The 26,008-nt window shown below is 39.5% G+C and overlaps 1 protein-coding gene across 1 annotated transcript in view; it reads right to left on the bottom strand.

Annotated features, from left to right (window-relative positions):
• Positions 1-15,585, bottom strand: part of MTPAP (mitochondrial poly(A) polymerase) — a 29,096-nt gene extending 13,511 nt beyond the window's left edge. Inside the window, exons 1-5 of the mRNA XM_069086386.1 lie at positions 15,095-15,585; positions 8,182-8,354; positions 7,077-7,310; positions 6,194-6,418; positions 308-519 (exon numbers count right to left, since the gene is read on the bottom strand). Of these exons, the coding sequence (XP_068942487.1) occupies positions 308-519; positions 6,194-6,418; positions 7,077-7,310; positions 8,182-8,354; positions 15,095-15,311 (1,061 nt within the window). The 5' untranslated portion in view covers positions 15,312-15,585. The remainder of the gene's footprint in view (positions 1-307; positions 520-6,193; positions 6,419-7,076; positions 7,311-8,181; positions 8,355-15,094) is intronic.
• Positions 15,586-26,008: the final 10,423 nt, after the last annotated feature.

Genomic DNA, 26,008 nt, shown 5'->3' with positions numbered 1-26,008 from the left:
AAAAAACTAGCAGTCATTTGATGGCTTGATAGTAAACAGTATAAATAGGTACTTTCTACATACACCCTTTTGTCAAATTGTACTAGCAAGAACGAGAAGTTTCCTCCCAATAATCAATATCAGCTTTTCAATGTTCTACCTAAAGAAAAGCTAGATCATAAATCATAGCACATGTGCTTTAGGAGCATATAATGACTGGTACAAGACTAAAAACATTTAATATGTTTTTCAAAACTCCCAAATATCTGATGGAGTTTTAAAATGACCACGTCTAGATGCACAAAATGCCAAATTCTGGAACGCATACCTATTATTGGCAGTCAAATCACACTGAAAACCAGAAGCCTGATGAGAGAACCTCACCAGAGGACAGCGAGCATGTAGTATCTTCTGCACACTGACACAGCCTGGGCCAAAGTTGTCTAGGCATTCTCCAATCACAGCTAGAATCTTCTGAGTGGCCCATCTTTCAGAAGAGACATTTTTCACCTGATATTCCATTAAAAATGGTCCTGCTGTCTAACAAAAATACATATGTAAACATTAGTTGCTTAAAGACATTTACAACTCTTTTGAAAAGATATTTGAGTCATTTTACTAAAAAATTCAACATTCTCAATGCATATTTAGTATATTTAATATATTTAAAATTTGAAATCTTAAAATCGCATTTCCCCAAATTTATAAATAATAATAAATAAAAGTTTACATTCCAGTTAATGAACTATCCATATAATATCACGTACTTTAGATATCATGTCTTACCATTACAGCACAAGTCCTTTTATATTTCAAAGGTTTTTAAAGTCAAACCCACCTCAACACCCTCAACATGTTACTCAAAACCCCCAATAACATGTTATTTCCTCCACTGATTTCTTTTATCAGCCTTTTTTTCATTTGCTTGAGAGTTCTTTATTGAAGGAGAGAAAAAAAAAAGGTTGCTACTACCTTTAGAAAACCTCTGTAATTCAACTATGTAGTACTTTAAAGTATTTTTGTAGTTTCCCTAAGTTTTTCTTATTTTGACATATAAAACAGACAACTGCTTTCCTAGTTCCCTTCCTCAAAAAAAAAAAAGAAGGAAAGAAAGAAAGAAAAAGTCTAGAAAGGGCATAAATAGGGACTATGATAAAAGTGGATGGCAATTAAGGAACAGAAAAATGTAGAACTAGACAATATAACATCACCTCAAACAAGGTCAAAGATAATCAGTGCACAACTGGCACTTAATGCCTGTCAAATGAAGAAGGAAAATCAAATGGGAGAGAATGGCACTCATCTCAGATGGACCTGTGATGTCATCCCAATAGGGATCTCCTGGCATGAAACTTCCCTCCACTGAAGCAACTTGATAACCGTATGACCTGAGTCTTAAGACAGGTGCCTGGGGCACTAAATGTTTTGTAGTTACAAAGCCCGTACGGAGCAGAAATAGGCACTGAATCCAGGGAGCCTCAACAAGCAGAAGCAAGGGAAGTAGGAGAGCAGCTAGGTGGCACAGTGGTTGGAGTGCCAGGTCTGGAGTAAGGAAGACTTGGCTTCCTGAATTCAAATCTAGCCCTACACACTTACTACCTGTGTGATTCTGGGCAAGTCACTTAACCCTGTTTGTCTCAGTTTTCTCATCTAGAGAGTTGGAGAAGGAAATGGCAAACTAAGTATCTTTGCCAAGAAAACCCCAAATGGGGTCAAGAAGAGTTAGATACCATTGAAACAACTCAACAACAATGAGGTAAGTAAAAGGTTTGTCAAAGGGAAGGTGTTTAATCATTATCAATCAATAAATATTTATTAAGCCCCTACTATGTGCCAACACTGTACTAAGTGTTGGGAATACAAAAAGCAGAATAAAAGTCACTGTCATCAAGGAGCTTACAATCCAATGGAAGAGACAACACGCAAACAAATATATACAAAGTAAGCTATACACAGGATAATTAGGAAATAATTAAAAGAGGAAAAAACCTAGAATTAAAAGAGATTAGGAAAGGTTTCTGGCAAAAGGTAGGATTTTATTTATCATGGGTAAAAAGGAATATCATCTCTTTAAGTTAGGTGATTTTGTTCGCTTAAGAAATAGCTAATAAGGGGGCAGCTAGGTGGCACAGTGAATAGAGCACCAGCCCGGGAGTCAGGAGGACCTGAGTTCAAGTCCACCCTCAGACACAACACAAAAGCTAGTTGTGTGATCTTGGGCAAGTCACTTAACCCCAATTGCCCTCCAAAAAGCAAAAAAAAATAAAGAAAGAAAAAGAAATAGCTAATAAGAAAATTCTACCAATACCGTAGTGTAGCTGCCCTGCTAAATTTTAAAAGTTATCTTAAGATATTAAATGACTTGAAGCAGAGGCAGGACTTGAATCCAGGACTGCCTCACTCTGAGATCAGCTTGATATCAACTACACCATGCTACCTCTCACGTTTAGACACTGTCATTACTTGTGGGAAGGACATCAACTGCGGCACTGAGGCTGGCAAAAGCAGAGTTTTGACCTACCAGGTCTCTTTTAAGTTTCTATTTGGGAGAGAAAATTCGCTTGAGAATAATTAAGCAATTTCCCAAATATCACAGACCTAACTAGGGTCAGACCTGGAATGAAAAGTCCGGGCTCTAGCATCCTGCTCTTTGTGATATTTTATGCTATCTCCCAATATCTATATGATTATTCCTAATTTCTATTACCAGGATAATAAATGCAACACCATTGTAATTCACCTCTCTTCTCTGTTTTCTACTTTGAAACTAATAGTATCATCTTTAGGCAATGGAAATTCCAAACACTGTTAAAAACTAAAAGATTTAGAAATATAGAGAAGATGAAACCAAATTAATCAATGCAGAAAAGCAATGTCAAATTATGTATTTATGGAAACAACAGTGAGATATATCACTCAATGCATCACGAGCTCAATGACTTTTTGTTGGGAATGTTGTCTTTTCACAAAATTCTGTGAGGACTGGTACTGTCTCACTTGTGTGGAGGCATTCCCAACACCTAACAGAACTTGGGATATAGTGAGGGCTTAACAAATGTTTGTTAATTGATTGGGGAAATTTATACTTCGGATAGACGTTAGACTGTAGGACTTACGAAGTCTGTTCTAACTTAAAGATTGCATAATTATATGAATTAATATTACTAAAGTCATTCAGTCAACAAGCTTCTATTTACTGATACAAAAGCAAGAAAAAAACATGCTCCTTGACCTCAATATGCAATTAACTAAATACATATATGATACACACAGTATAAATGGAAGGTAAGTTCAGAAGGAAGGGGGGAAGGAAAAAGGGGGAACAACATGGAAAGACTTCTTATAGAAGGTGGTACTAGAGCTGAGGACTGAAAAAAGTCAGAGAAACCAGGAGGCAGAGGTGAAGGAGAGCATTCCAGCCATGAAGAACAGTCAGTCCAAAGGAGTAGAATCAGGAGAGAAGTGACCTGTGCAAGGATAGCTAGCAAACCAGTGTAGCTGGACTGGAGAATGTGGGGAGGGGAGCAGAGTATAAGATTAGAAAGACAGGAGGAGGCCAATTATGGAGGGCTTTAAATGACCAACATAAGTTTCTATATTTGATCCTGGAGGTAATAAGGAGGCACTAGAGTGAACTGAATTGGTGTGGGGATAGTGGAAAAGGAAACATGTGATCTAGGAAAACCACTTTTCTATTAAGAGGGAGAGGGTCCAGGAAAGGAAATCAATTAAAAGGATGCTGTAATAGTGTAGGCGAGAGAGATAAATGATGGTCTCTACCAGGGGGGTAGCTTTGTGAGTGGAAAGTAGATGCATATAAGATGTGAATACAGAAATGGTAACATCTGACAATGGATCAGATCTATGGGGTAGGCAGAGTCGAGGCAAGCCTGGGTGACAAGGAAAAGAGTGGTGCACCTGAGAGTAAGAGAAAAAGTCAGGAAGGAGAGGGTTTGAGCAGGATAATGGGCTCTTTTGGACATGGTGAATTTGAGATTTGTACACTGACAAATAAACCCATGTGAGGTGATAAAATCACAACAGTTTAGACATTATACTATATTCCAAAGAGGGAGAAGGCCTAGGACAGAACCTTGAGGGGATATCCAAAGAAAGTCAGTGGGCATGACCTGGATGAAGATCCAATCCAGGAGTTTGAGAAAGAGCAGTCAGATAAGTAAAGGTGAACTAGGAGAAAATGTTACAAAAACCTGCAGAGAAGGAAGTATCTAGGAGGAGGGGGTTTTCAGCAATGTCATGTTACAGACAGGTTAAAGAGGAGAAGGAGTAAGAAAAAACCATTAATTTGGAAGGAACAATTTCAGTTAAATGATAAGAACAGAAGCCAGACTGAAGAAGGTTGACAAGTAAGCAAAAGGGAATAATAATACCTAGTATAAACAGATTTTTTTAAGAGTTTAGATGCAAAAAGGGGACAAGAGATATAAGAACAAGAATGGCAAAATCAAGTGAGGATATTTTACTGCATGGGAGACATGGGTGTGTAAAAGTGATTTGATGAATGGAAGCAAAGGCAGGATTAGAGTGTGAACTCAATTTTTGGTTGGGAGTGAGTTTGGCTTACAAAGCTTAACAGGCTTTTTACAGAATTACTCCAACTTCTGAAGTTCTAGTTTTGGGGATTTTTTCAAAAGTCTCCTCTACTGGGGTACAGTTGATAGAGCACCAGCCCTGGAGTCAGGAAGCCTTGAGTTCAAAATCTGACCTCAGAAATTTACCTATGTGACCCTGGACAAGTCACTTAATCCTGATTGCCTCCAAAAAATAAAAATGAAAATCATCCCTATTGTGGACAAAGATAAGACATTTCTGAAATTATTTTGTTCTATTCTCTATGTCAGAACAATCCTTCCAAAAGTTCAAAAAAACAACAGGCAACAGTTTTTACTCTGCAGAAATATGAATTTTTACAGTTTTAAAATTCACATTGGAATTATTTTAAACTAAGATTTATTAACTATTCCTCATAATTCAGAAACTAAGATTTATTAAATAGCCCTCATAACAATTCTTACATGGAGTTAGTACTATTAACCCCATTTAAAAGTTGGGAACTTAACTAAAGAGTATGAAGATTAGGTAGTTTGCTCACTAGAGTAACATAAAACAGAAGAATAATCAGAACCCAAGTTCCTAATCTGCTCCTTAAATCCACCAATTCACACTCCTTCCCTAAAATAAGATAGGTAGAAAGATAAAGAGTATAATACTAGCAAAAACTCTAAGTCAAAGGGGCGGCTAGGTGGCACAGTAAAGACAGCACCGGCCCTGGAGTCAGGAGGACCTGAGTTCAAATTCGGCCTCAGACACTAGACACTTACTAGCTGTGTGACCTTGGGCAAATCTCTTAACCCCAATTGCCCTGCCTTGCCCCCTCCAAAAAGAGAAAGACAAAAAACTCTAAGTTAATCCTATCAATATAATTTAAATTTCATTTCTAGTCTTTATAGATATGTTAAATTTAAACTACTGCAAAATTCAATCCATCAGATGAACATTTGCTACATTTTAAATAGTAAAAAAGATTAAATTTTCACAGAATAACAAAATTCCACCACTTAGAAGGGACTTCAGTGGTCATCTATTTCAAAATATATCTGAAAAAATATAATCCCCTATAGGACACACCCAACAAAAGAGTTCCATCCTTTCATTTTCCTATTCTCAAAACTTAAAATCTCAAAGCAATCTACTCTATTCCAAAGTAACAGCTTTCCTATAACTTAAATCTACATAAAATATGACTCTAAATTAGCTAACAAAGACTCCACAAAAACTTTCTCTAAAATCTTCCTTTCATTTTTAAGTGTGAGACCAAAATCCAAAATTTCTCCCTCAACCAATACCAAATTTCCCAGGTTCCTACTTTCAGTACTTTTCTCCTTTTTCTATTAAATTATTCAAAAAGCCCTAAAATAGTTCTTATTGCCCATGCTGGCAATTCCAGCAAAATAAACTGCTCCGAAGAGGTCACAATGACTGAGAACACTCCATTTACTAGTGATATGCTTCCTACTTCACAACCAGTTCCTGACTCCCTGCTTCTCTCCTCTTAAAAACTCATTAAAACTTTTAAACACACAGAAGGCCTTTCAAAATGCTAGTTAATTTAAATTCAATCATTTCCCTTGTCAATTAATTTCTTAATTTCAAAACTAACTGTAACAGCACAGAAAGACAGATTCATACTTACCTTCGTAGCATGGTTTTTCCCAATGTCATCCAGGTCCAAAAACATGTCCAAATCACATCCTAGTTTCCCAAAGCTGTTTACTGACGAGCCAAATGGTTTGATAGTACAAGATGGAAAATACGCAGCTGCAATATCCTCAATAAGAGAGCAGGTAAGATATCGAAGTCTAGTGTTCTCTTCTGTTATTTGTAACATCCTCATAAGAGTGTTTATTTGGCCTTCTACCTAGCTGACCAAAACAGAGACACACAAAACTCAAGAAATGACAGAAGGAACAAGTCAATTAAATGACTTTGCTTGTTTACAATTTGTTAATAATAGTGATCTGCTTGTTTTATAAAAATTAACTTTAAAATTATTGAATTATCTCTTAAGTTAAAAAGCAAAACAATATTCCTTAATATTCTCTGAAACAATAATTAAAGTAGAAAAATGAAGACCCAAATTATGACCACACCTTTTCCTGAGAAACTGCTACTCCCCCCCCCCAAAAAAAACCCCCAAACAAAAAACCTCTGGCAAAGAATTAAAGACTCATTTTGGGAAAACGAAAATAAAGAAGTGATGCAAAGAACAACATAGATGACAATTTATGAAAATAAAAAGCAAAAACACCACTATTTTTTAAAGAAACAAAAACGACTGGAGTTAAAAATTTTAATGAGATTAATAATAATATTTTTTTAAGTAAAATGAAAAGCCAAGTTTAAACATTAAGGTACAGCAGAAATGGGCAGGGTGTTTCAAATTATGCAAGTAAAAATTCCAGTTTCCTGAACAATATGCATATTTACAAAGATACCTATTATTTAGTTACCTTTAAAACAGTGTATCTTATTACTCCTACATAACTGAAAAAGGCAAGCAAAAATATATAACTTACACTTTCAGCATTACAAAGCGTCTGGATAAGATCCGCATTTAAAGGGCTAGATTGGTTACTACACTGTACAAGCATACCATCTGAAGTTTGGTTTGATGGATTCTTCAAATTTAAATGAAAGAAGCGAGATTTAAAAGGAATAGGAAACTCTGTTTCTCCACGAGGGATAAAAGTTGCATCCTGTAGTGAAGCTATACTTTCCTTTTTGGAAAACTCTATAACAGCATGAATACCCTATTCAGAAAAAGAAAAAAAAAGGCACAAATATAAAAACAAGAATTATATGGTGATGAATTTAAAGTCACTTTCTATTTGGTTTTTAATCATTCACATTATCAAATTACATTTTAATGTAATTACTAAATTATAAACATCTCCCCCCTTTAAATCTTTATCTTTTTACAAATTTCTTACTATTTTGCACTTTCATATGAAGATAGAGATAAAAGACAAACATATTGGGAAGATATCATCCAGAATAAAATGAAAAAAAAAATAGTATTTAATTATCAAATTGAAAGACTAAAACAAAGTTATCTTGTTTTTCTCTAAACCTGAATCAAGCAAACAGCTACTGTTACTTATAAATGATGAATCCAGCAGCTACAATTTCAATTTGTTGTATGAAATAATACAAATAAATTTCACTAGTCAAAGAATACAAAGAATCCTACAGATCAAATACTGGAGTCTGAATGCTGACAGAAGCAGACTATTTTCATTTTCTTAATTTCTTTTTGCAGTTTTTTTCCTTTTGTCCTGTTTCTTCTTTCACAACATAACTAATATGGAAAGACGTTTTACATGACTGCACATGTATAACACATCAGATTGTTTACTATCTTAGAGAAGAAGGAGAAATAAAAATGCGGAACTCAAAATCTTATTTAAAACACTAAATGTTAAAAATTGTCTTTACATGTAATTGAAAAAAATAAAATACCATTAAAAGAAGAAAAAAATGTACTCCTTTTGTTGAACAAAGTCCAAAACAGTGACAGAGCTACCTAAGAAATCTAAGAGCATAAACTACACACATGAAGCTCATGCTGTTTCCTCACTTGGTCAAGTATTCTCTCAAACTCTGAACATTCTGAGAACTTACAAAGCTTTCGAAGAAGAAATGATTAGTGATTTCTCCATGCTGACATAAATGCTTAAGAAGCTTTTTCTCAGGAACTTTCTTGGGGCAGCTGATTAAAATGGACCTTTGCGCCTGCTCGCGTCTTTCTTTTTGCACCTCAGAAAAAGTCTTATTCTTGGTCTCTTCTTGCAAGCCTATGAAAAAGACAAACATTTTCCTCCAAAAAATTAATATTTAACTTATGCTATGAAGAGGCTATGTAGTACAAGGAATATATTGCAGAGTCACAAAGTTCAAGCCCAGCTTCTGACACATACTATTCATGTAACTACAGCCAAGTCACTCAGCCTCATAACACCCCAAGATGTTGTCTAAAACCGTAAGTTGGAGAAGCGCTGCCAGTGGATGGCATCTACAAGTTGGGAGCTCCCTCTATCAATGAAATCACAACCTGGGCCCTTCTTCCCTCCACAAGAAGAGTATTTTGACAGCTAGAGAGAAAAATGATATTATTAATTTATTATTAGTTAATTAAAACTCATCAAATGAGTGTAACTTTACAAACAGGTCTATTTTTGTCTCCTACCACACTGTGTCAGCTTTCCCATGCACCTATCCTTAAAACGCTCCACAGTCCTAGTTTTAGCCTATTATATTTATCTATGGTGCCCATGGAGTGAATTCTACAAAATTTGAAGAACTGTGAACAAAAAGAGGAAAATACAATTTCTCATTACAAATACATGTTGGGGGGGGGTGTCTCACAGAAGTCAAGATGTGCAACTTACTACATGCCCAGACTAAGAAGTGTGTGTAGTGTGTAGCGTGCATGTGTGTGTTTTAGTGTCTGTTAATTTAAGGGAAGAGTAAACGAGGTAAAAGAAAAAATGTAATAAATTGACTTTTCTATTTTTAAGTTTTTCATGAGAATTTTTTTGATCAAAGATCTGAGTACTTGGTTATAGGCTTACCTAAGGTAGAGGAAGCAAAAAAAATAAGGGAACTCCCTAAGAAAAATGCAGACTGGGCCAATATGTCCATTCTGTAGTCCAATAAAACATTTGAGGACTAAGTTAAGTTTTTCTTCTTTAAAGTAACTCCTATAGTCAATGATACCACAACCTTGACAAAAAGGGATCAACAAAAGAGGGAAAGTGTATGAACAAAAATCATCTCTAGCACTTTTTTGTCGTAGTAACAAAATGGAAACAAATGACAAAAATTGGGGAAGGACACCCAATATGTTAGATGCATATCGCTGCCTATTAAACATTTCAAAGTAGATGTCCAATAGATTTGCAATAGATTTGCAATAGACATTGCAAAACTCAAAGGGTACAAAATTAAATTTAAAATCTAATTTTTAACTTAAAAATCTGAAATTAAATTCAATATATCCATTAATTTTTTTAATTAATTTTTATTTTTTAAGACAGAAAAAATCTACTTTCTCCCTCCCATGCTTCAACCCCTCAACTGAAAATGAAACAAAAGTCCCATTACAAACATGTAGTCAAGCAAAACAAATTCACACATTGTCCATGTCTAAAAGAAACACACACATACATACCCAATTCTGTGTGTTTGTGGATATGTGTATTCTTCTCTCCTTTGACCAGTTCAAATATGAGAGAAGTTTCAAATACTAAACAGTCCCACTGTCCTTTCTTGTATGTATAGACTTTTACTTGGGCACCCAGATGGTGATTAGCATTCTTTTCCCTTCCCAGCCCCACCCCCCAACTCCTCCCTTTCCACTCTTTTAAAACTTTTAAGATTTAACAGAACCACTCACAGGCCTTCTGTCCAATTAGACTTCTTTCCATGAAAACACAAACATAAAACATAAGAGTTCAGAGGGGTCACATGTATAATGTGAAGGAATGTCTTTTTGAGTTGCCCCATTTTCCAGAAACAGTAGACCCAGAGTACAGAGGAAGCCCACCCTGAGCTAACATAATGTGGTGTTTGCATCCCAAGCTAGACTCTCTGTGTGTCCTGTATGTCCTTGGGAGTCAAGACAGGTGCCAGTCAGTCTGCACTAGACTGAGAAATTGCTTGTGCAACTGGGACCCAGGTAGATAAGCAAACCACCTATCTTTCTCAGCCAGCTTTAAGTCCTCGGTTCTTAGAGAGGACCAATGACATCTGACATCAGGAAGGCGATGTCTTGACTTGCAAGTGAATTGGATCTGAGTGAGGCGGGACTGTGCAAAGTCACCAGCCTCACTCTCTCCTCCGGTGCCATCAGGGAGCAGTCCCCAAGGGAAAAGAATTCGGCTTTTGCTCCTCACCTTCTAGAGGTGTTTTGTCCTTTTCCCACCTTTACTGTACCTTCCCCTTTCCATGTCACACCCCTTTAGGTGGAGATATGTTTTCTCTTCCTCCCTTTGACCTACTAATATAAAAATGCAAACTTCTGTATGGATTGTGAACTCTTTGGGTTCCACATACATGTTCATTTCTCTTATAATAAACCTAGTTTTCACATAAGTTTCATGAAGTTGTGATTGCCTGTTGACAATAATTTTCTTAGATTTTACTAAAAAGTAGTTTATCTTTGTTTAGTGTTTCATGTTTATTGGTTTACATTTCTCTTCACTCCTGTGTTTGAACTTCAAAGTTACTATATAGCTCTGGTCTTTTTATCAGGTAGGTTTGGAAGGCCTCTATTTCACTAAAGCTCCATATTTTTGTCCTGTAGAATTCTACTGTTTTTCTGGATAAGGTATTCTTCACATCTTTGCCTTCTGGAACACTGTATTCCAAGCTCTCAATCACTTTAAAGTAGAAGCTGCTAAATTAATTGCATGTGATCCTAACCACAGGTCCTAGTATCTGAAGTAATAACTGGAAAGCATGTCACTCGAGGAATGGTTGAGGGAAAAAGGAATGTTTACTTTGGAAAAGGATGCTGATGGTGGGATACAGTCACCTTCAAGCAGAGAAGGGAGAGAAGAGTGGGGGGAGAGAAGAGGAGACAGAGATAAAGAGTGCACAAGCTCTAATACAGAAAAGAGATTACTTTCTGTAGGGCTCCAAGGGAAGAATCAGAATCAACTGGTGGTAGTAGTAGTATCAGGGAGATAGGATTAAGCCCAAAGTGAGAAAAAACTTAAGTAGGCCCAAAATAGCACTAGACTATGAGAACTTAAGCGCTCTATCATTGTAACCGTTCGGAGGCTCCACGTGTGTGATAGTAATGGCAATTAAAGATTCCCCTGTATTGGCTTGGTTTTCAAATTGATTGTGTTAAAACCCAGAGCTTGTTAATCCCACCTGTGGGATGGACTTGTTGATGTGAAAAGAAAGTCCTGAACTGGGAGGAGCTGGTGACGTAGATTTGGAGAGACAAGAGAGAGGAGGAAGGTTTTTTTGGAAGCAGCACCTCCTGGAGAGAGAGAGAGACTAAGAGAATTGCTGGTGGCCGCTTTGAATTGCCCTGGACTTTTGAGACCTGCCCCCTGAGCTGCCAAGGACTGAGGAGACATGGCTGTTTTGCTGGTACTTTGTCTGTCTGTTTTGATGTTGTTTTGCCAGATTTGTCCACTGGTGAAAGACAGTCCTTTTGTTGAAGAAGTCCTGGAACCTGGCTGTTCACTAAGAAGCCCTGAGACTGTCCTGCAGACAGAGAGTGAATACTGTCCACTGGTGAAGGACAGTGCTGTTGTTGCAGGGGTCTGGAGACTGTCCTGCAGACAGAATGAATACTGTCCACTGGTGAAGGACAGTGCTGTTGTTGCAGGGGTCTGAGAGCCTTTCTGTTGGTTCAGAAGCCCTGAAGAAGGATTTTCTTGTTGTATGTTTACAGAAATCATGGGAGAGGGCTTTGCTAATGTGTTCAGGGGTTCTAGGACTGTTCTACAGACAGAGGATAAATTCATGAAGGGATTGACAATGTATCTTATGGCCTTGCTAAGCCTTGTCTCCCCAGGAACTAAGATTGCTGAGAACTTGCCTTGTGTCAAGATGCAGAAAAGACCTCTATTTGGGTATTAAGTGCTGTGTTTAAACTTGATGTAACTCTGGGGTAGATTCAATTGTGATCCAGGGGTGGGGAACTTTTGACCTTATGTTTGGAAACTAATCTCCATTTGAGAAGAGGGGCTTTGTGGTGGACTTAATTAAGGTATAGCCTAGGGGTGGAGAAGTTTTTAGAACAGAGACTTTGTAATTGATTGAATGATTGGAAGGTCCTGGGGTGGGGTAGTCCTTGGAGATTATTTAATCACATTTAGTAAATGCTGTATTTGGAATGATGTCATGTTTTGATCTTCTCTGTTCTTGGTTTGTCACTGAATAAAATGGAGAGCACCTATGCTGGTATTCTGAACCTTGGGAAGTTGCCTATTACAACGTGTCAGAGAAATTTTAAAGAGAACTGCTGCACATAGTAGCAAGCTGGACTAAATAATAACTAACATCTCTTTCAATGCTAAGATTCCAGGACTAGCTGCTAATGAAATGAAATTAATTACCCTTTTCAAAAATTTGAGTAATTCAGACAAGGAGATTTGTTATTAGTTATTGCCTAGAAATGTTACTGTGCAATGTTTGCTTTTATTTTTGTTTTGGTAAGGGGTTTTGGAGAGTAATCTATGATTTCATTAATACAGATCAGGAACTATAATTTAGAGACAGTTAAATGAGTACAGCAAAATGGTGGTAAAATGAGTACAGCACTAGATCCAGAATTGGGACAACCTGAGTTCAAATCCAATTTCAGACATTTACTAGTTGTGTGACCATGGGCCAAGTCACTTAACTTCTTTTTTTGTCTCAGTTTCCTCATCCATAAAATGAAGTTAATCTCAAGAGTTGTTGTAAGGATAAAATGACAATATTTGTAAAGCCCTTTGTAAACCTTAAAGTGTAACATAAATGCTAAATATTATTATTGTTGTTATTGTTATTATTGCACTGAGAAGACTTTTAGGGCCATGGATTTAAAGCCAGAATGTCATCTACACTAACCTCCTCATTGTACAGATGTGGGAACAGAAACCTTGAGGGATTAAATGACTTGTCCTGCCCAAGGCCATATAGATATCAAGTGAGAAGAGTTGGGATTTAGGGGCAGCTAGGTGGCAAAGTGAATAGAGCACCAGCCCTAGAGTCAGGAGGACCTGAGTTCAAATCCGGCCTCAGACACTTAACACAAAAACTAGCCATGTGACTTTGGGCAAGTCACTTGACCCCAATTGGCCTCCAAAAAGCAAAAAAGAGTTGGGATTTGGGTCAGAGTTCTCTGACCCCAAATTCAGCACCTCAAGTTCCACACTCTCTGCATGAAAACCATTGCCACACAGCTCCTGTGTATCACAGACAGGATTTGAAACCAGGTCTTCCTGACTCCTGAGCCAGTCTTCTATTTATTACCCCAAGATGGTTCTTTAGGTCTGTGAAATTATCTTAATGATGCCAATAGGGAAACTGAACTATCCCTATCGGTCAATTCAACATGTCCAAAATCACCAGGCTACCTACCACCAAGGTTCTGAACCCAACAGGGTGTCCTCACGCACTATACACTCCTGAAGAATCTTTATGTGCTATAAAACAGCATCCCAATGACTTGCTTCAGAGAACCTAAGGGGGTAAGAATCTTCCTATAATTTAGTAAAGACTGTTCTGGACCTTTTTTCAAACCACTGGGGCCAGTGTTCTTACTCGCTGAGCCACCTGGCCGCCCCTACCACTGGACTTTTTTTAATGTAACTCGTTTATTATTCCAGAATATTCTAGACTAACTGGTCCTTCCTTTCCATGTAATTTTAAAAAGACACAAAAACAAAACCTCAAGACAGAAGTTAATGGGCTAGCTAGTTTACAGAAATCATTTGTTACTCTATTCTGGGTTAGACCTTGGGAGTTTTTAACAAGAAGAACCAGCTACTAGCTCACAACATGAATTTAATGCTCTCAGTGAAACACCACTGAAAAGTGATACCAATTCTTTCAATTGTTCAGGCTTTCCATAAGCTCACTCAATAAGGACTGTGTGTAATACAGTAGATGCCTAATTAATATCTATCGATTGAGGTCCTGGTAGTATCAGTAAAGGCAATGACTGCCTATTTTCCTTGGGGGAAAATACTAATTCACTTAACTTTATGAGGACAACAGAGGAATGCTTTACTATATTACCATTTAAATTATACCTAGAAGGGAATGAAATAGGTCTCAATGGGAAGAGATAGGATTAATAATATCAGCATTAACAACAGTTAGCACTCATACTACTCGCCAAGTGCTTTACAAATATGATCTCATGTGATACACTCTTTCCAGATAGGACGACTATGCTCACTTTACAGACGAGGAAACTGAGGCAGGCAGGTCAGTGACTTGCCCTGGGTCACACAGCTAGTGACCACATCTGAACTCAGGTCTTCCTGCTGCCTTCCTAGACCAGTCCTCATGGGAAGCAGAAGGCTCCAGTGGATGCCTCTGCCTGGTGGAACCCACTAAGAACGCCCCAACCTGAAGCTGAGGGGCCCTGCGGGGCGCTCCGGGGTGGAGGGGAGGAGGGGAGGTCCTGGCCGGGTTTGGGACACGTGTGTCCATTGTCTCCAGGCCGGACCCCTGGCCCAAGGGTCTATGGGCGGGGGGAGGGCTTCCAGCCCTGGAGCTCCTCCAGCCACCCCCTTCCCCCGCCCCGAGGGAACAGGGACCCAGAGAGATTAAGGGGCGGCTCCAAGGTCAGCAAGGTTGGAGAAAGAACGCCTGGCCCAGGGCCGATAAGGCGCAGGCTGGGCCCAGGGGTGGCCCAAGGGGCCACAGAGCCCAGACCCTCCCCCCGTACTAGGACAGGCTGAGGGGCGGGGCTAAGGGAGGCCCCGCCCCCTAGGCGAGAGTGCCCCACGTTCCCCTCCTCGCCCCCAACACGCAGAGAGGCAGGGATGGCCGAAGGTAACTACCCGCTTCCACTCACCTGGCTCCGCGCTCCCCAAAGGCGGCTCTTCTCTTTTGAGAATGGCAGTTCCGGGAGAACTGAGGTGTCGGTGGAGAGCGTCAAGAAATCGGCCCCTGCCCTGGGCGCAAAGAGGTAGACGGGTCATCAACCCCACGCGGGCCGCCATCGCCGCTTCTTGCCGGGATGGGGGAGGGCAAAGCAGCAAAGAGGAAGGGTCAGGAGTCGTGTTGCGCATGCGCCTTCCGGTAACCCGGACGGAGCATTCCGTGGGTCAAATTAGAACGCGCGAACGTTATTCGCTTCTGAAGGAAAAGGAGATCACTGCAGCCTTGAGGAAGATGCGTCCCTAAGATCCATGAAGGTCACTTCCCTCTGCTCCTTGACCAGGGTCCTGAGAAGAGAAAGGCCGAGTCTCACGCCTTCCCCCGCCCTTATTCCAAGATTTATGAATCAAGCGGCAACTTTAAGAAATATACCCAGAACATCATATTGAATGGTGCTGAGTAGGGGGCGGGGCGCTACCCCCGGCTTCCCGTAGACAATGAGGTCATTGCGCTGGATGAGCGCCCTGCACGTCTGCGCACTGCCGTCATTTGAAGCTTGGGAAGTGAACACGCGTGCCAGAGTCAGGGGCCCTGGGTTCAGATGCTACCACTGATGTTTACTGGCCTCAGTCAGGCTATAGGCATCTGTCTATTCAGTAGCTTCTTAGTAGGATCAAATGAGATGATACATGTAAAGCTCTTAGCAAACCTCAAACTGCTACATAGGTGCTTCGTCATTATTTATTGTCACTATAACCATCAACAATGCAATATCATTCTGACGATTATTAGTATAGCTGTTAACAATGCACTGTTTCATATTAACAGTATTTATTACAGTAACTACTAATATTTATTGCAGTGTAAATATAATCATATGAAATGATAATTATTTATAATGGCTAGAGCACCAGGCCAGTAGTCAGAAAGATGTGAGTTCAAATCCAGCCTCAGACACTGGCTAGCTGTGTGACCCTGGGCAAGTCACTTAACCCATATTGACCTCAGTCTCTCACCTGTAAAATGAGGACACCCTGGAGAAGGAAATGGCAACTCATTCCAGTATCTTTACAGAGAAAAGCCCAAATGAGGCACAGTCAGACACGGAACAGCGTAACTATTTATTAATAATGTAATATTATCTGCTACTAGTATAATTTATTACTATAGCTATTATTCTTTATTTCCCATAAATATTTCTCATTGTTTCTTACTGTTTATTATATTTATTAATAAGGCATTTCTTACTACTGTTTATCACTATAACTATTGTTAATAATGCATTATTTCTTACTATTAATAATTATTGTTATAACTTACTAATCTGTTATTACTGCTGCTGCTACTACTACTACTTTCCAGGCAGTGTGCTGGGGAAACAAAGGCAAAAAAACTACCTCTGTCCTTCAGGAGTTCACACTCAGAGAGCAGCCATGTACAGACAGAATCTAGACAGGATAAATTGTGAGTGGTCTCAGAAAGAAGCATTAAAAAAAAAAAGGGTTGGATTATTATGCAGGGTTGAAAGCCAAATAGGATTTTATATTTGACTCTGGAGGTAATAGGAAGCTACCGGAGTTTATTTAATAGAAGGGTGATATAGTCAGACCTATGCATTAGGAAACCCAATTTGTTCTGTGAGTAGAGACTGTTGGAGCAGGGAGCTTTGAGGTGAGGAGTCCAACCATCAGGCATTAGTCCAGGCATTAAGAGATGAGGGATTATACCAGGAGAGTTCCATTGTCCAAAGAAAGGGTGGTACATAGGAGGTGACAGCACGTGACAACTGATTGGTAGGGCGGGGTGGGGGCGGGGAGAGGGGGTGACAAAGAATGAGGCATGAAGGATGACACCTAAAGTAAACAACACCTATTATAAGCTCACATTCTGTTAGTTAGCAATAGCAAAATGTGTTGGCTTATGTACTGCTGCCCAGAATAACAATGAGAAAAAAACCCATCTCTCCTCCTTGGTCATGGGATCATTGCACGTGCTGGACACAGAACTAATATGGATTTAGCAAGGGAACCCTCCACTTAGAAATGAGGATTCTGGGGGCTCACCAATAATCACCATAAGTGATGTGGGCTAACTAGTTAGTGCAGCCCTCATGCCCAGAAGGGATGGAGTGATTGACTTGGGATTCAGGGAGGTTTGAGATTGAAATCCTCCCTCCCACACTTACTGTCTGTGTGACCCTGGACAGCTTCTTAACCTCTCTCAGCCTCATTTTCCTCATGTGTTAAATGGGGATGATAATGGCACCTACCTCACAGGGTCCTTGTGAGGATCAAATGAGTTAACACAGGTAAAGGACTTTGTAAAGTGCTGTGTAAATATTAGCTATTATCATTACTCATTGAATCAGAGAGACAGTGAGAGGGGTGGGAAACAGGAAAATGGGTCAGCTTTTCAATAAACTACTGTGTGTAACTGTGCACACTCAAGGTCAGTGAAGTTCCCAGCAAACCTCAGAGGGCAGGAACCTGAAACGCAGTGAGACTATGCTAAATAAAACTGCCTCTTCAAGGGTGGGAGGACCAGAAAATGGAGCTATTGACGTTGACCAGAGCCTGTGTATTTTTCTATAAATACATTGAACTTTATGACTCTAAAACTTTACTTTTAAAAAAAAGGCAGAATGGTAAATAAGTAGAAGTATAAATGGAGATAAAGACAATGGTTATTCAACACTTATTTTGAACATAGGTTATGAGATATACAAAGAAGTAAAAGAAAGTCTCACTCAAGAAACGATTCTATTTGGGGAGAATTCATAAATCTGATAACTGATCTTTTCTGCTTTGGATATTAGGCAAGATAAGGTTTTTAGTCAAAGCCTTTAAATTAGTATATTTTATAGGAACTCATGTGTGTTCAGGTAAAGTTAAATAATCTCTTCTCCAGTTGATAAGTGATCAAATGATATGAACAGGCAGTTTTCAGAGGAAGAAATTAAAAAAATCTATAAGTATATGAAAAAATGCTCTAAATCACTATTGATTAGAGAAATGCAAATCAAAACAACTCTGAGGTACCACATCTCACCAGTCAGATTGGCTAAGATGACAAAACAGAAAAATGATAAATGCTGGAGAGGATGTGGAAAAATTGTAACACTAATGCATTGTTGGTGGAGTTGTGAACTAATTCAGCCATTCTGGAGAGCAATCTGGAACTATGCCCAAAGGGCTATAAATAAGTGCATAACTTTTGACCCAGCAATACCACTTCTAGGGCCATATCCCAAAGAGATCATAGAAGTGGGAACGGGACCTGTCTGTACAAAAATATTTATAGCAGCTCTTTTTGTGGTGGCAAAGAATTGGAAATCAAGGAGATACCCATCAATTGGGGAATGACTGAACAAGTTGTGGTATATGAATGTAATAAAATACTATTGTGCTATAAGAAGCGAGGAGCAGATGGACTTCATATTTACCTGGAGAAGCATATACAAACTGATGCTGAGTGAGAAGAGTAGAACCAGGAGAAATATGTACACAATTACATACACAACATATGTGTGATAACTAACTTGGATAGACTGGGTTCCTCTCAGCAAGACAAGGTTATAAGATAACTCCAAAAGACTCATGATGGAAAAGGCTATGCTCATCCAGAGAAAGAACTACAGAGCCTGAATGCAGATTGTAGCAAACTACCTGCTCTTTTTTCTGTTTTGCTTTGTTACTTCTTTCTTTCGCTCCACTGTTTATAATCCTTCTTTACAACTTGACTAATGTTTGATGTGAAGGTATTTGTAGATCCTATATTTGATTGCATGCTGCCATGGGGGGAGGAGGGAGGGAGAGGGAAGGGGAGAAAATTTGAAACTCAAGGGACTGTGGAACTGAATGTTGTAAACCAAAAGTAAATAAAATAATCTCATTTTATTGACACAATCACTTTATGAAATGACTGTTATTTTTAACACTTTATGGGTGTTATTTCATTTGATCATCAAAACAACTCTGTGAGGTGGATGCAGTTTTTATGTGAGTAGAAAATGAATTATTTCCTTGGAGACAAGACTAGTTATATAATCTCTGCCCCTCCTTCCGCTCTGCTATTCCCACCTCCCCCAAATATGTACTATTATTCTGTTTTCTACCTGCTTCTGGTAGATCATGTGGAAGATATAAGGCACCAGCTTGAAGCCATATAAGTCTTATTTGCTGAGAGTTTTCTAAGTGACTTCTGAGCTAAAAAGCATGCCTTGAACAGGGACCTGGCTGCTTTTACTTCTGCATTTCCTTCCTTAGCATCTGTCTTGTGAGACTACTGAGATGGCAGCTGATGTCTTCTTGTACAGTACTTCAGGGGGAGTGAGATAGTAGGGGAGAGATGGGATGAAAATACCTAGATAGCAGTAGGTGTGAACTAGTGCCACCGGAAGAGTGGGCATTGGGGTGGCTATGGTAAGGTTCCAGCTTGGTTGGGTGGTCAGCCAGTGCCAGCAGAGGTGAAGTGTAACATGGCCAATTAGAGGCTTGAACACTGACTCCCAGCAGAATTCACTGGTAGCGATAATATACTGAGCCCTGTTTAAATTATTCTGTTGGTAGGTCCTGCAGTTCCCTTAGACTTCTTGTTGCTGTCTCTGTGGGAATAAATTCCCTGCCCTATGCTTGGCTTTTATTATTCATTGAGTACCTCTTCTATAGGTACCTTTGACTTTCAAACTATAGCCACAAGTATAAAAATAATTAGCAGTTTTCCTCAGAATGATGAGCTCATAAATGTGAGCCTAGGAAGCCTGCTGGACTTCCTTATTACTGAGCCGGAGCAAACCCCAAAGGCTAGGTCAAGGCCAGGAACCGATGTGGGCTGCCAGCCCAAGGCCCAGGCAAGGCTTGCCTCTAGCATCCATGCTAGATTTGTATGGACTCTTCCCAACACAGGCATATAACCTTGGAACCCCCAACTGTGAGTGCTCCACAAGGTTCTGTCTTAAGGCTCTCCTCACTCTATACACTCGGTAACGCTATAAGCCTCTCTGTCTTTAACTGTCATCTCTGTGTAGACGACATCACGTCTATATACCCAATCCTACTTTCTCCTGAGTTGCATGTTGGACATTTCAAATTCAACATGTCCAAAACTGAACTCATTATATATATATATATATATATTTTTTTTTTTTTGCTTTTTGGAGGGCAATTGGGGTTAAGTGACTTGCCCAAGGTCACACGGCTAGTTTTTGTGTTAAGTGTCTAAGGCAGGATTTGAACTCAGGTCCTCCTGACTACAGGGCTGGTGCTCTATTCACTGCACCACCTAGCTGCCCCTGAACTCATTATCTTCATCCCCAAGCCTTCCTCTTGTCTATACTTCCCTGTTTCTTTCAAAGGTACCCACTATCCTAGCAGTGCCCCAGGTTAAAAATATTAGCATCATCTTGGTCTCCTTACTCTCCTTCCCCCACATAGCCAATAAACTGCCAAATCTTGTCATTTTGTGATCCATGAAATGTCTGATATCCAACCTCTTCTTACTACTCATACACAAACACACACACATACACACACCCCTTAGTTCAAGCCCTTATCACCTCTCACCTAGATTGTTGCAACAGCTTCCTAATTGGTCTTCCTGACTCATGTGTCTCACTTCTCCAGTCCAGCCTACACACAGTTGTTAGCAAAGTAATTTTCCTTAAATGCAGGTCTGACCAAGTGTCTCCTCTACTCAGTGACCTCCAGTGATTTCCCATTGCTTCTAAGATAAAATACAAACTCTTCTGTCTAACTTCTAAAGCCCTACACAGTCAGGCTCCAAGCTGCCTTTCCAGCCTCATTGGAAATTAACCTCCTTCCTGTATTCTGTGAGGCAGCCAAACTGACTCTCTCTCTCTCTCTCTCTCTCTCTCTCTCTCTCTCTCTCTCTCTCTCTCTCTCTCTCTTCCTCTCTCTCTCTCTGTTTCATTCCTTCATTACTTCTGCCTCATAAATTACCTTTGTTCTTTAAGATGTAGTTCAGTTACTATCTCTATATGAAGTCTTTCTTGATTCACCCAATTGATAGTGTCTTCCTTCCAAAATGGCCTGGTGTAGCTACTTTGTATTTGTTCTATTTATTCACTCTGTATTTATGTCGATTATGTATGTTCCTGCTGCTTCCCCCATTAGAATGGAAGCCCTTTGAGAGTAGGGATTGTTTTGTTCTTTGTACTGGCATCCCACCAGCTTAGATAGATAGCATAATGCATGGCATTTAATACATGCTTGTTGCTTGATTGATTGATGTAAGTGATCCACCTGTTGTCTCTCAATTGAATTTCCTAGTTTAAATGACTTACCTTTGTATATCTCCCCCATTGCTTTGCTTGCAGTCAGCACTTAAGAAATAGTTCTTTGAAATTAATTGACTTTGTAGTTCTTTTCTTTGAATAATAGAGTATGACTTTTAAAATATTTAATACCTTGTAAACTTTCAAGAGGTTGCAGTAAATCTAATTCCACTAATTTGAAATTTGGATAGATAGGCTTATTTTTGTGCTGTCTACAAAAGAAACCTTTGCAAAGGACATTTAAAGTACAAACATTTGCAAATACTTAAGCTATATAAAGTTTTAAAGCCTTGAAAATTATCCTTCAGCTCTTTAGAAGCAGGGATTTTCATACAATTAATTGATAAAATAATTATACATTACCTTAACTCCAGTGAAACTACATTTTAAAAATTGTATAACATAGTTTTTTTACTCATCAGATTGGCTTATTGGAACTAGTTCATATCTGTGAGATTTTGCTTGTATCGATTCATTTTCATCTGCTGCTTGCTATCCTTCAGTTTGGGATATTCAAACAAAAAGAGCTTAATTTTAGTCCAGGTTTTCTTTTGCTTCATATTATGGCAATTTATGTTGATCTCCTATAAAAACCATGCATCTGATTTGGATCTATATCATGCCCTCCCTCTCTCTCCCAGTGAGGCTATTGCAATGCTCTTATACAGTATTTGACAAGTGGCATAGTCACTCTTCTAAATTCATTACTAAGCCTTGGGTTTCCTTACCCTGCCCACAGTTCTGACCTGGGGCCCAGCCAGAGAAATAGCTTAGTCTTAATCTCAGCATGCCAATCTCTATCATTCATCTGTCATTCAGGCTCAGAAATTGCTAGGAATTTAAACACTCAGAAAAGTGCCAAAGTGATTTCTCACATATGAATTGTGAAAGAATCTAGATGGAGGTACTGTCTTTATGCCCTTTCCTGTAGATATAAACAACACCTCAAATTGCAGATAAAATAAAACTGTTCCTAGAGAGTGGGTGGCCCTTTCAGTTATGGTCCATCCATTCCAATGAAGCTTGAATCATCACAGGATCTTCGATTTAGCTCTAGAAGGAACCATAGAGATCCTGGAGTTGATCCCTTTCATTCTACAGATAAGGAAACTAGGGCCTTAGGAGGTTAAGTGACTTGCTTAATTAAGGGCTGATTTGTTGCTTGCTTAAAGCAAGTCCTTTGTTCTTGAAGAGGACCATGACATCAGGGAGGTGATGCCATGACATGAAAGTGAATTGAATGACATTGAGGGAGGGCTATACAAAGTCACCAGCCTCACTTTCTCTTCCGAAGCCATCAGGGTCTAGTGGCCAGATATCTATCAGGACAACTGGAGATGGCCCAAGATGCAGAGGGGGATCTTGCCTTTTTCAAGCTAATTTCTTTAACAGGTCTCAGTTTGACTCAGGCAACACCCATTCACTGATTAAGGCTTAATAAGAAATGAGGCAGATAATGGCCTCTTAAAAAAAAAAAAAGATCTGGGAGGGGAAGGCTCTCAGAGTTTCTGGTCAAAATAAAAACAATTGCTATTTCCATTCACTCTTAGCCACTAGGGCCCAAATAATGACCAAGTAGGGCTTGGTCTGTGACCTATTGTTGGCCAATCAATGAGAGCAAATAGAAGAGCCAGTACTTAAGGCCTCTGCTACTTTACTGCCCCTGTGAGCCTGGGCAAGTGCAAAAACTTTCTTTGGACCAGAATTTCCTCATCTAAAATTAGGGGGTTGAATTTAATCTCTGAGGCCCCTTCAGCTCCAAATCAGTGACCTTATGTTCCCAAGAGTCTCGTTGTTCCAGGTCTCTCAGACTACAAAGAATGACAAGAGAAGAAGCAATGGCTATCAGCTTACTGGACTTCCTAGATCAAGGGTGGGGAATCTTCGGCCTCAAGGCCAAGATCCACCCTCTAGGCCCTCAAGTGCCCTTTGACAGAATTCAAACGTCACAGAACAAATCCCCTTAATAAAAATATTTGTACCGTGGACTCAGTCAAAAGGCTGCACCAAGGACCTAGGAGGCTACACAGGTTCCCCACCCCTGCCCTAGATGCCTACAAAATTAATGGGTAAGCAAGGTTAGGACGAAAATAGAAAGGAAAATAAGAGAAAGTATTTAACCAAGAAGCATATGTTATGCACCTCCAAATTTCAGCACCAGGTTTTAAGTCAGAAGACCCAAGTTTGAATCTAGCCTCAGACAGGAATTAGCCGTGTGACCCTGGAAAAGTCACTTAATCTCTGTCTGCCTCAACTTCCCCAACTGTAAAATGGGGATAATAACAACATTTAACTCCAAGGGTTGTTGTGAGGATCAAATGAAATAATGTTTGTAAAGTGCATTGCTCAGTGCCTGGCGCATCTGTGCTATATAAACGCTTTATCCGTTCACTTTCCCTCTTAGGCACTGGGGATACAAAGGCAAAAAAAAAAAAAAACCAAAAAAGTCCCCAACTTCAAGGGGCTGAAATTATAGTGGGGAAAACAGCATGTATATGTATGCCTAAATATAAAACATATAAACAGGAAATACAAGATCTTCCTGCATCATCTTTCTCCCTACATCAATGCACCATCCCCTCAACTATCAGAGTGTTCTTTCTAAACCACAGGTCTGATCAATAAACTCCAGTTACTCCCTCTTAATCTACAAGACTAAGTATAAAATCCTCTGTTTGGTGTTCACAGTCTTCCATAACCTTCCTACCTTTCCATTCTCTTACATTCTTCTGCCCTCTATGTACTCTACAATTCACTGGCACTAACCACTTTGCTATCCCTCTCAGGAGACACTCCATGTCCCAACTCTGTGCATTTTCACTGGCTGTCCCCAAAGCCTACAGTTCTCTTTCTTCTGGTCTGTCTTCTTGTCTTGTCTATGTCCTTCAAGTCTCAGCTAAAATCCCACCTTCTGTAAGAAGCCTTTTCTGTACCCTTTAATATTAGTGCCTTCCCCATCACCTCTGATTTTATCTTGTATATATCTTTGTACATAGTTATTTGCATGTTATCTACCCCATTATACTTTGAACTCCTTGTGAACAGGGGCTATTTTGCCTCTTAGCATAGGGTTTGACACACAGTAGATATTTAATAAATGCTTGTTCACTTGGCCTTGTAACTCCAGGGGAGGCACTGAGTGGCTGGAGGGATTTTGGGCTCACCAAAAATAATTAAGACAAAGCTTCATGCTAAATGGGAACCCAGGAGCTCACTACTAAGGCCTTCCAAAAGGACACTTCTGTCTCACTCAAAATAACTAACAGTATTATTCTAGGGGAACGATGGCTCCATATTATGAATTTCTCTGCTTTTATTTTGCCTACTTATCCCCTAAAAAGCTGATGCAGGCAGGTAGCACACCTAGAGTCATGAGTTTCTGGGGAGACCCTGAGGTTGTTCAAGCTGTTTCCCATCTAGACCTGACCCTCCACTGCTGTTGCAGAATAAGTCAAGTGCATTATCCAAACGGGACTTGCTTTAGACTTCTATCACCCAGATAACAGCACAAAAACAAATACTAGGGTATTTGTATTCACGTCTTGTTTATCTAGCAAAGAGATATCCAAATAGAAAAAGGAAAAAAAAAGATGGACAGAAAACACCAGGGGGAGGTAGAATAGGAAGTGCTGGCCAGCACAGTACATTGGGAATAAAATATTCAGTGCATGGCTATTCTCTGACTGCGAAGGCAAGACACCAGACGAGACAGTTAACGAAGAGTTTCTCTGAAGCTCTGAGTTTCTGGGGAGGGAAAATATCTCTGAGAATTCATTTCATCAAAGCAAATCCACTGTACACATCCAAACCTCATTTTCCTCCACTATAGCATCACTGTAAAATATTCATCATATTTTCTTTGAATGGAGGAACTGGAGAACCAGCATCCTTCCATATGTCCCCAAGAACACACTACCCTCTGCCTCCTCCTCCTTCTTTTGCTATCTTTCTCCCAGAATGCTCCGTGAACAAATTCCTGTCACAAATTCATGACTACAGGGTCTGTGGAATCCTAGGAAAGTACCTGCATCTCCAATGATCACTCTTTTGCAAGGTAATACTCTAAATGTCCCCAGGATTCTTATCTTGACTAGCCCTAAAAAATCATGAATTCAGCATGATTTATTTTGGATCTCCCCACCTTTCCTCCCTAACTACCAGCTATTCCTTTTAGTGTCCTCTCTGCTCCCATAACATGACCTTTAATTCAGTCTAAGGGTATCTCAGGTGAAGACATTCCCTCTATTCATGCCAACCTGCAACTATTGTGTAACTTAAGAGTCTTAGAGTTTCCTGGGAAACTGAGAGTTTAGAGACTTGCTCAGTTATAAAGACTGTACAACAAGTCCTTGAAATCTGGTCTTCCTGACTCTGAGGCTGGTTCTCTATCCACTGCCTTGTGTTGCCTCTTATCCATTTCCCACCATAAATCATTCATTCCCAGTTTTGTTATTGTTTATTCACTTCAGTCATCTGACTATTTGTGACCCTATATTGGGTATTTCTTGGCAAAAATACAGGAGTGGTTTACCATTTACTTCTCCAGCTCATTTTACAGATGAGGAAACTCAGGCAAACATAATCAAGTGACTTGTC

This window comes from Petaurus breviceps, unplaced genomic scaffold (assembly GCF_028583685.1).
Source record: "Petaurus breviceps papuanus isolate PSGF00001 unplaced genomic scaffold, PetGlider_PUasm1.0 178, whole genome shotgun sequence".
In the NCBI taxonomy this organism is placed as follows: Eukaryota; Metazoa; Chordata; class Mammalia; order Diprotodontia; family Petauridae; genus Petaurus; species Petaurus breviceps.
Note: the sequence above shows the minus strand (reverse complement) of the source record. Positions and strands in the feature narration are given on the sequence as shown.